This window comes from Triticum urartu, chromosome 2 (genome assembly GCF_003073215.2).
Source record: "Triticum urartu cultivar G1812 chromosome 2, Tu2.1, whole genome shotgun sequence".
Lineage (NCBI taxonomy): Eukaryota > Viridiplantae > Streptophyta > Magnoliopsida > Poales > Poaceae > Triticum > Triticum urartu.
The window spans coordinates 537,291,876-537,303,143 of record NC_053023.1 but is presented as its reverse complement, the minus strand read 5'-3'; the positions used below and the strand labels follow the sequence as shown (position 1 = coordinate 537,303,143).

The following is an 11,268-nucleotide window of genomic DNA, read 5'->3' as shown; positions in this document are numbered from 1 at the left end:
CACAGTAACCGTACGTACCACGTAGCTAGCTAGGGACCTAGTACTACCGCGTACGTACGTACGTACGTGCACGCAATTGAAAGGAGACGGCGCAACCAACCAACGATCTCGCGTGTCTCGTCTCGTATGGGAAGAACGGATCGGATGGGACTTGCGGGCGGATGGATCGATCAACCGACTGGAAAGACAGCACCACGTGACCGGTGGTTACTGCGGCGGAAGGACCGGCTAATTTGGCGAGGGGCCGAGCGAGGCGAGGTCGTTAATGGCGGTCGGGGCCGACCAACCGAGGCGGCTCGGCCGCCGCGCCGCCTCCGTCTGGTGGCGGAGGCGGAGGCGGTGTACGTGCGCTCGCTACGCTGCATGCGTGCATGCATCGGATGCCTCCGAGCGCCGAGCCGTGGATTCTGTTGTTGTTTTCTGTAGTCGATGTGGATCGACCTGACAATTGACTCGTCGCCGGCCGGCCTGGTCGCGTCCGCCCTGGTCCTGGCGTATATTAATGCACCGCGCGCGCTGTCGCTGGTCGTGGGCGTTTCTGTTCCTTGTTTCATCCAGAGATCTGGTGCACAAAACACTGCGTAGTAGTAGCACGATGATACGATCTACCATGGACAAGGTTAAGATGGAGGAGGCACCCTGGATGTGAGAATTACTGCTAAATGTGCGCACTCGCGGGGTACGGATGCCCCCTGCGGTTTGCACGAGTCAGTGGTTGTGCCCTTGCCGGTGCAAGTTGGTGATGAGCTCTACCGAAGATTCAGCACAAAGGTTGCACGAGTATATTTGTAAGTTGATTAGAAATTTAGTGATAATGTCATCACACCGGATCCGTGGCGCAATGGTAGCGCGTCTGACTCCAGATCAGAAGGTTGCGTGTTCGATTCACGTCGGGTTCAATATCCCGAACATATTAATCCGGTTTCTTTTTTCCTATCCCGGGCTCCACATTTTGGGCCGCATTTTCTTCTAAACTTATTGGACTTCATGTGGCTTTTGACAGCAGTCCATTCCCCCGGTTCAACATCTCAGGCCGCATTTCCCTTTTTTAGAGCCTTGGGCCGGATCCACTTTTTCCTATATAAACTTATTGGACCTCGTGTGGCTTTTGACACTGGTCCATTCCCCCAGCTCAACATCTTGGGCCGTATTTCTTTTTTGAGAAGCTTTGGGCCGTATCTTTTTTCCTATCAAAACTTATTGGACCTCGTGTGGCTTTTGACACTGGTCCATTCCCCCAGCTCAACATCTTGGGCCGTATTTCTTTTTTGAGAAGCTTGGGCCGTATCTTTTTTCCTATCAAAACTTATTGGACCTCGTGTGGCTTTCGACACTGGTCCATTCCCCCAGCTCAACATCTTGGGCCGTATTTCTTTCTTGAGAGGCTTGGACCATATTGCCTGTGTACGACTTTAGTTCTGAGTTCTAGGTTGCTTAAAAAAAACTCAGTTTTGCTAACGCACATCTAGATGTGCCTTAAGTATTGCACATCTAAGTCCCGTGTCCTTGATTTTACGCGGATATTTGTACAAACATTTTCTTTCCTTCTTTTTCTTTTCCTTCCTAATTTGATTGAGCCAGTTAGATGTGCAATAACTAGGACACATCTAGATGTGCCCTACACATACCCAAATAATCTGAATTCCAGGTCTTCCTTTTGTTCCGAGTCTGATAATTTTGGTCCTAGTTTCGTGAAAATGACCGAATTCTTCTACTTTTTTTAATCCAACGAGACATGGGAATGACATTGAATATTACTTGTCCGGGTCCTCTTGAGTAAGTTAGGGAACGTTCTAGTTACCGATGTTAGTTCATAAAAAAAACTTGATGCATGGACATTTGCGATTTATAATTAGTGATTTTTTTCTGTCAGGAAATAATTTATATTACTTAAATATCAATGGTACATTCCTTGTTACAACAATTTACTATCATAATTGGTACAGACCCAAGCCAAACAATTGTGCGCTTCTGACATCTACCACAGTTCGCCAATAGGTAACTGATATGATTTTGATAGAGATACACCTGATTAATATGAGTATTTCGTTCTTCCATCTTTAGTTTTATTTCGTCCACCATGAAAGTGTGTCTTGATCTAAAATGGTCGCCAACCTTAAAAACATTAGAACTGCCCCCCCCCACCCCCCCCCAAAAAAAAAATCCATTAGAATTGGTGAATTACTCCACTGAAGGGCCTTTTCATCCAGCGCGTAACTCAGCTTTGTAGTGCAAAATGGAAGGACAAGAGATCGCATCATGCAGTAAGAAAAGTGCATGCATCGTCTCTGGGTACCATACCGAATCCTGCTCAATTATCAGAGGGGTCAAAAGGATCCGCTGGTGTTTAGTTTCACCCATCCCTGCATCCACGGTTCTCAATGTGGAGTAGTGTCGCATGAAATATTAGCACCCTTCTCACCACATATCTTGCAGATTCTGAGATGACAACTTTGTTTTTTTACCATGTCATGTTCAAGACCCCGACCGATCAAAGTGAGTGATGAAACATAGCTACACATGAATATGTCGAATACCTCGGTTGGCCGCACAGGCTTGAAGTGGACAACCTCGTTGCAGACATACCAGATCCTCCAAGTAGCACGAAAAACTTCACCCTTTGATCCTCGGGAAAAATCATATGCAATATGGAGAGACCATTCAGTGACGGTGTTTCTAATGTTTGCTGGCTTGAGGAGGCGCCAAATGGCAGCCATCGACGACTACAACTCTCTTTCATGCGTGAATCTGCACAACACACGGAAGGAGTCTTCACATTCCATAGCACACATGATAGCCACCGACTCCTCCAATTTTCTTTCATGCTTCAACTTTGAGGTCGACATCGAGTTAGTTGATAGTCTCCATGCAACTATTGGCCAAATTTTTGCTTGATCTATCAAGGTACCATGCTAATTAAGATTCTTCCGAATTTCCCACAGGTGCATAACTGGAAAAATCTTGATTAGCATGATACAACTAGTCAAAAGCGAGCCGATAGGTGCTTCTCATCGAGAAGTTGCTTGGTTTCTCACAGAGCTGTGCTATACAGACGACAAATCCCAGACGTTTCATGCACGACATGAAAATCCAGCCGTACATGCATGTCTACATGCAGGGCCGTACCTCAGAAATTTTGGCCCCGGTGCGAAATGATAATCTAGGCCCCATATACAGGAAAACTAATCGAAATATTTTTCATTCACCATTGAGAAATATCAAAGATAAATCATGCCAAAAAAATATTTATTACTTTGAAATATTAAATTATCTTGTATTCTTAGAATCGTGCCTACGTCTATTAGACATCTTAGAAAATTATAAGCCAGCCGGATGCATACATTCATGAAAGAGCAGCAAATTAACTTAAGAACAGAGGAGTTCAAAACAAAAAGGGACAAACAACCTACAGTTGTTGAGTGTTGATGGATGCAGACCATGAAGCAACAACGGCGTATAGCGCTCCGATTGCTTTGCTCCTCGACCAAGAGAAACAAAGGAAACTCCGATTGCTCTGCTGAGGGATGAAAGAGAGAACGAAGAATCAAACTAAATTCACCCAATTTATAAGTGCGAGGTAGCACCATCGCAGCCGAATAAATCAGCAGTTGTAGCCATTTTTTTTGAAACAATGTGAATCCATTGGAGAAAAATCAGAGAGAGGAGACCAGGAGACGAAGCATTAAGTTGCAGCGATTTGATTTGCGCCTGTCGCTGAACAGAATTTTATGTGTTTGCGTACGCGACTGTTTCGACTGCCGTGAAGATGAGAAAGGAACATGACTGGGCCGGGGTTAAGGTCAGCAAGTTCGGCCGTGCCTTGTTTATTTAGTCTGTAATAATACCTGATTAGTTTTCTTGAGAACAAGTACCTGATTAGTTATAGTAATAACAATACTAATGTACTGTGCTAAAAAAATTAGGGGCCTCAAGATTTTTTGGGGCCCTGTGCAGCTGCTCCGGTTGCGCCTGCCCACATACGGGCCTGTCTACATGGGAGCAACGGCCACAGGGATTGGTAGTCGTCCTCACATCGTCCATCTTTTTCGTCTGTATAGCCATTTCGTTTCTCACATGCCATGCCAGGAAGTTATCATTGTTCCCTAGGAGAGATTTATTTTCAGTATTTCCTCAGCATCAAGGAGAAAGTGCTGACGGATCAAGTGAGAGTTCCAAGTATCATTAAGATTCAAAAATCATTGATCCAACCCAACTGACACCGTCCTTGCATTGATACTACCTTGAAGTTTGATTTTTGTTGGGAATCCAACGATTCCTCCAAATCATAACTTGAGTTTTCTTTCCGATTTCCATATCAATTTTAACAATTCTTGTCCATGAGATATACCTCGCCACGAGGAAGATAGATTACCGGTGAACATTGTATCCTCAAGCCTTCTGTTTGGATAATACTTGACCTTTAGAACTCTTGCACACAAACTCTTGCACACTAATTACTGGCAAACAACAAATGAGAAATTCTTACTGCTCTTCAACACACGTTCACCAGTAATTAGTGATCAAGCATTCAAGCATATGTTTAGGTTCTTGGTTTAAGTGCTTATACCTTTAGTGAATCTCGCTCGCACGGAACAAAAATAAATTCCCATCACAAGAGCAACTCTAGCAGATCCGCTAAAAATCTATACCGCAAAAATTGTTTCAGGGATCCTCTAAAACGAATCCCTCAAACGATTTTGTGGTATCGCCCATGGCACAGCAGAGTAGATCTGCTAAAAACGATACTGCAAATTTAAAAGGAAGTTCATCATGCATTCATAACATAAAAACAAATACCAGACTAATCTAGACCTAGGGATGGCCGGCTCATGGCTCATTAACGAGTTAGAACTCCTTCGCCGACCTCCAAAGAGCATGGGCGTAGTCGTGGTCTTCCTTGGCGACGGCGAGATGCTCTGTAGTGCCTTCTTCTCTAGCTACAACCGCACGTTGGGCGTCTAGCAACTCCTCATCCACTTCCGAGCATTTCTTGGTGTGCGGGTAGTGGGCCGCGTCGAGCTCTATGAAGTGAGCCCATGTGTCCCAGGCACCCTTGCGAGAGAGGCGTCCGCAGTTGCACACCTGCTTCGAACTCGGCTTGACGTCGGCCCGATTGGAGTTGTCGGCCTCTGGATTCTGTGACCTGCCGCGGCCCCCACGCCCGTGAGGTCCGCCTGCCATGGATCTGCTAAAAATGGAAGCAATCATGCGGAATCGCTCGTCGGAGGAGGCTGGATTACGGTGGAGGGGGGCAGGGAATATGAAGGACGTGAAATGTAAAACGGATGTTGTCCAGTACATATAGCGGCGGAGGATTTTTAGGGCCGTCTGTATATTGTACGGGCCGGGCCATTTTTACCAAACTTGTTTGGGCCCAAAAAGAATAAAACCTGTAAAACACGACTGGAATTATATGGGTCAGCGAGGTTTTAGAGCAACTCTAGCCAATAACCTAAAATAGAGGAGCAAAACGGCGTAGAGGTTAGAACTCCTCTGCCGCGATGCGACCCCTCACCTCCGTAGCCACCGCCACACTCACCACTGGCAGGAGTGGTTTGAGCTCGACGGGCGCCGTCACCCATGGAAAGTTGAGGTGCGGCCATCTAGAAGGAACCGAGCCATTGCTTTGTGTGGGTGTTGCGGTCGGTTATCTCCGCCACCAAGTTCCCCACGCCCGCTGCTGGTACTTAATATTCAGTTGCTGCGATGGAGGGAGGTCGGGGAAGTCCGCATCGGCGCGGTGACGGTGGCTTGAGGACGAGCCCGCTCTGCGCTCATGGCGGCGCGGATCTGCGTTGCGGATGGGCGGCAGTGAGCGGCGGTCTCGGGATCTGGCCATTGGAGCGACGGGGGACGGGCGGGGGATTTGCCGGCGACGAGGATTGGGGAGGAGGAGAGGGAGAGAAGGGTGGAGTTTTTTTTTTTACTCGGACGCCGAGTGGTGGAGTAAATATAGGCGTGGACTAAACGGTGCTGGAATCTTTTTACTCCTCTAAGGGCATCTACAATACTGGCCGCCTGACCAGGCGCTTATAGAGAAAAAAAAATATTTTTTAAAATTGGAAAATATCTAAGAGCCCAGCCTTCCAACGCAAAACGCTACCAGGGCGCTAATTGTGCGCTAATTAAACTGCTAATGCGTCACATGCAGGGAAAAAAAAGGAATGAAGCGCTCGACGCATCTATTTGTGCCTGGTGGCGTTCGATGCCAGGATTCGAAGCATGTAACTGCCAATAAATCGGGATATCAGTGGGAATTAGATCCTGACGCCGACCGCAAGCCCCCGCGTTTGGACATGTCCTGATAATTTTAGGTCTTGTACAATGGGAGGTGTTTAGGGAGGTGCTTAGAGAAATAAATCAGACTTTTTTTAAGAACCGGTGCTTATTTGTACAGGATAGACGCTTAACTAAGCGTCTTTCATGTAAAAATAGACACCGGTGCTTTTGAAAAACCTCGTTTATTTTTCTAAGCATCTCTAAGCATCTCTCATTATACGAGGCCTTACGGGTGCGGCTAGGTCCAGGTTAGAAAAGTAAAACCGGTTATGGGATCCGTTAGAGTTGGCCTTAGCGGAGAGTTGCTCTAAGGCTGTTCTATTTGGACACTGTACATCACTGCCATGCGTATAGTATAAGCTTGTCTGCCATTTTTCGTGTCCCCCGCGCATGGCAATTTTTGCATCAACACACAGTGATGAACTGCACCTGCCATGGCGTGGATGGAGGCCGGAGCGTTTCACGGTCACGGAGAAAGCAACGTGTCCACCGGTATATCTGCCCGCGCCGCGTATCTCCTGGGCCATGTCCCGCACACACACACACACACACACACACACACACACACACATCTCCACCACGACCCGAGGCAGCATCGATCATGCCCCACCCGCCCGCCCGCCCGCCGCTGCAGAACTATACGCACATGCACGTCGATCGTTCCCGTGAAACGCTGATCCAACGCATGCATGGTGATGGTAGGCCGATCGCGCGTGCTTGGGTTGGGTTGGGTACATGCCAAACGCCCCGCACAGCGAACCAGATCCAGTGGCCGGCCACATGCATGCGTCCGGCCAGCAAGGCCGATGCTCGATGGATCGATGGCCTAGTCCCGTGCTACTTGTGTGCACGGCAACACGGCCGGGACAAGTGACGGGGCACAAGGGAAGGAAGCCTACAAAAGCGGTCAGAGGACGGGGGGAATATTTTCTCGTGGTGAGGCCGACGGGCCGGCGTGGTGGCTTGACAGTTCCCATGGCAGCAGGCACAGTGTGCGTGACAGACACATCAGGGCCTGGAATCTCACGCCAACGCCTGCTGCCCACTCAGACTCAGGGCCTGCTCCCCTCCCTTGTTCCTTGCATGGATTTGCCCTTCGCCCCTTCCGGTTTTGGGGCTCCAGAGGGTCCCGCCCCCACAGCCGGTTCGACGACATCTCTCGTCTCGTGGCCATGGAGTTTCTCTTGTTCTTCCGAAAGGGACTGGGCGCTGTGGCCAAGGCGATCTTGATCGAAATCAAATCACGCGACAACTATGGCTCTCGACTCTCGTCACAGCGATCGATCGATCACGGCTAAACTTCTCGGACGGAAAGCATTAAGTTTGGAGATGGAACGGAACGGAACTGGTCGATCCGTAGCATTGCGGCGAGTGACCTCACAGCGTAATTACGCTGCGATAAGGGCTTGGATGACGGGCACCGCCGGAGAGGGACGGCAGGGAGGCCCCTGCGTCCACGGCTTTCCGTTCCCATAACTGGCCTCGTTTTCTTTCCCTGTTTTTCTGGATTAGATCACTTTTTACAGAAGCTGTAATTTTTACTGAGCGAATCTCGATGGGGGCAGGGCAGGACGGTGAAAAAGACCGGTCAAATGAAGCTGAACGTGATGGGAAGGCAGAGGTAAAATAAAACCCACGATTCACCCGTGCACAGCTGTTGCATGGAACAGTCGGTGCACACCCTATCCACCCTACCCTAGCAAAGAGAAAACAAAAATGGTAGGCAGCTATGGATCAATCGCCGGAAGTTGGAACACCCGTCAAATCGACACTTGCGCCCCTACCAAAATACTTTAATCAGACAGGAGAGGGAATATATTTCCGGAGAAGATGGTGTCCAGAGATACGAGACACACTAAAACGGAGAGGAGATATCTTAAACTACGGGAGGTGGCCCACCCCGACGGCCCAAGAGGATCCAGAGACTGCACACATGTCCTTGCCACATTCGCTCATCACCTCCCTCCCTGGCCATGGACATGCATGCTAGGGAAGCGCTCTCTCTCTCTCTCTCTCTCTCTCTCTCTCTCTCTGGTTAGCTGACCTAACCGGCCCCTGCTTCCCGCCACATACTCCCTAATTCTCTTTCAATAAGATAATCATGCAACACACACTTATATACTAATCTTCATGAACTGGATCCACCATGATTTTGATTGAGAACAGCAGATGCTCGACTAAGGAGGTGCGGGGCCCACTCGATCAGATGCCACGGAGCTGATCATCGAATCATTAGGGGGGCACACATGCATTGAGACAAGGCACGGGGAACCCTAATACTGAACTCGCCCCCATCATGTCATGTCATGCGCACTGTGCAAGGGCGGCGACGTGATGTGATCCGCGCCCAAGGACAGTAATCGGGATTAGATTTGCGTGTGACGGTTGAGACATGCCAGTCATGGGCCAAAGGTAGCAAGACAGTAATGGCGCAGAGCTCCGGCGCCACCCATTCTTTTAAGCTCTAATTGCTAGATTAGCTAGCGGTGCTAACTACTATCGCAACAGGTCAAACTGTTAGGTTTCCGTCATGAGATCATCACACACTCAGTAGCTAGCTACTCACCACATAGTTATATTACAGAGAATTAGTAGTCTATCTATAGCCTAACTGATCGACCTGCTAACTTAACGAACGCAGCTGCCAAAACTATCCATATCTTAGTTGATTGATTGATCATAACCTGGCAAAATGATAATGAAATATACTACGTAGTATATTGATGGATCCCAATACAATAATGCTAATTACACCCCCCAAATCACCACACTGCTGATTAATCTACAACTATACAGATCACACCACAATGAAGCTAATTAACGGTGCTAGCTCGATCCCTCGCGGGCTTATTTACAGTAGTCAAGCACCGGTATATGCGCTAATAATCGATCGATCCTTCGCCACGAACGCGGTGCATGCGGAGAGCTTGCTTGGTCAGTAGCCCCACGGCGCGGGCTCGTGGTCGAACTTTTGGCCGAAGGAGGAAGAGATCTCGGGGTTCACGTCGGAGGTGAGCCCGGTGTCCTGCGACGCGCTCAGCCTCTCCCGCTCGCCCTTACACGCCGCCGGCTGCTGCTGCTGGTTGCCGCACGGCGCCATGTCGTCGGCGAGACCGCGGTGGTACCCGCTGCTCTCCAGGAGCTGCACCAGGCTCAGGCTCACGCCGTGGTGCAGCTGGCCCCCGTACTGCGTGAAGCTTGCCAACGGGGAGTACGATGAGGCTAGGCCGTGGTGGTCCGTGTCCGTGGCGCAGCCGCCCGTCGCCGTTGGGTTGAAGAACTGGCCCGCCTCCAGCGCGTTGTTGGAGAAGCAGGTCACGTGCGCCGCCGGGTCGACGAAGGAGGCGCCGGAGCCGGACATGTCCAGGAGCGGAGGGAGCGGGGTGACGGCGGCCACGGAGGACCCTATCTCCTCCATCGTCCCCACGCCGCTCTTCTTTGCTGCTGACGACGCCGGCGCCGACGACACTACGCCGCCTAGCAGGCTCTTCTTGAACACCCTGCACAGCACCCACTCGTTCTGCAAAGATAACCGGCCGGCCGGAGATTACTACGACTGACCAAGTATATATGATCGATCACAAGCAAAAGCAAGATACATGTTGCATGGTGAAAAGATGTTGCTACCCTGGACGATGCGGCCCTGCCGCCGGAGAGGGAGCCGCGGCTGGTGCTGGCGGCGTGGAGCTTGGCGTTGAGGCGGTACTCGTGCATGACCCAGCCGGACTTGTCGCCCTTGGGCGCCCTCCCGGTGTAGAAGACGAGCGTCTTCTTCATGCCGACGAGGGCCTTGCCCCTGAAGATGTCCTTGTCCTTGCCGGTGGCCTTCCAGTAGCCGGACTCGGTGGCCCTGTTGGTCCTGAGCCCCGTCGGGTACTTGCGGTCCTTGAGGCAGAAGAAGTACCACTCCTTCTCCCCCATCCTAGCCAGCGCTGCATGCACACCCACGAGCGCGCGCGCGCGCGTTGTCTGATCAATTCGGTAGCTCGTGGGTTCTATCGTATGGATCACACAGGTTGGTGCATGAAGAGGTGCTTACATGGCAGGTCCCAGGGCTCGCACTTGTTGAGGTCGGCGACGGAGACGGCGAGGGCGGCGAAGCGGGCGTCGGCGACCTTCTTGGCCAGGTAGTGCGTGATGAGCTCCTCGTCGGTGGGGTGGAAGCGGAAGCCCGGCGGCAGGTCCATGGCGTGCTGCTCCTGCTCGCCGTGCTCCATCACTTGTTTTTCCCTCTAGAAATCAACCAAACAGATCATAGAAAGCTTGAATCATGGATGAAACAGAAGCATCATCCACTGGATTGAGGGATGAGAGAGAGAGAGAGAGAGATCCGAAGAAGGGCCATGATGATAAGGTGGTAATTAATTACCTTTTGGAACTGATGATGATGATATGGACTCAATCGGCAGCGGATGGATCGAAGGGGAGTTGTTGAGAGAAAATAAAGCGGAGATGGAGGTGGCGCGCTTAAATACTGGAATTTGCCGTCTGGACGCGAGAGGGGGATCCTTATTCCTTTTAGTAGAAAGAGACGTGGCGATTTAAGGAACTCCGTGGTGATGCTTCTACATCGGGCGTGCTTGCACTCAGCAAAATTAATTACAGACTCAATTAATGCTAAATAAAAGGACTATGGGCCAAGTGGAGTAATTTGTTTTTCTGATTTTGATAATTCTCGGTCGAGAATTCCTTGGTTCTTAACCGGCACCAAGGACCGATCGGACGATATGACCCGTGCGAGATATTCGTACTTTTATCTGACAACAAACACGGCAGAGTTTTTGCACTAGAGATAGACAAAATATTACTCCCTCGATAAACTAATATAAGAGCGTTTAGATCATAGTTTACAAAGGAAGTACATCTCTGTAACTTACTGTAAAATGTCGATAATACGCTAGCGCTCTAGTCGGCTGACCTAAGCGCCGTGACTTCCTCTGGTTTCGTCCCCCAACCCTAGGTGGTTAGGGCAAACTTCTCCTTTCAGAC

The 11,268-nt window shown here is 49.9% G+C and overlaps 1 protein-coding gene and 1 non-coding gene across 2 annotated transcripts; one reads left to right on the top strand and one right to left on the bottom strand.

Annotated features, from left to right (window-relative positions):
* Positions 1-827: 827 nt before the first annotated feature.
* TRNAW-CCA lies at positions 828-899 on the top strand. The gene has a single exon. It is a non-coding gene; the product is annotated as a tRNA-Trp (tRNA).
* Positions 900-8,972: 8,073 nt separating this feature from the next.
* Positions 8,973-10,801, bottom strand: LOC125538586 (NAC domain-containing protein 92-like). The gene is made up of 4 exons (XM_048701851.1): positions 10,649-10,801; positions 10,319-10,511; positions 9,907-10,211; positions 8,973-9,799 (listed from the first exon to the last, which is right to left on the bottom strand). The coding sequence occupies exons 2-4, from the start codon at positions 10,494-10,496 to the stop codon at positions 9,215-9,217; spliced, it is 1,068 nt and encodes a 355-aa protein (XP_048557808.1). The 5' UTR covers positions 10,497-10,511; positions 10,649-10,801; the 3' UTR covers positions 8,973-9,214.
* Positions 10,802-11,268: the final 467 nt, after the last annotated feature.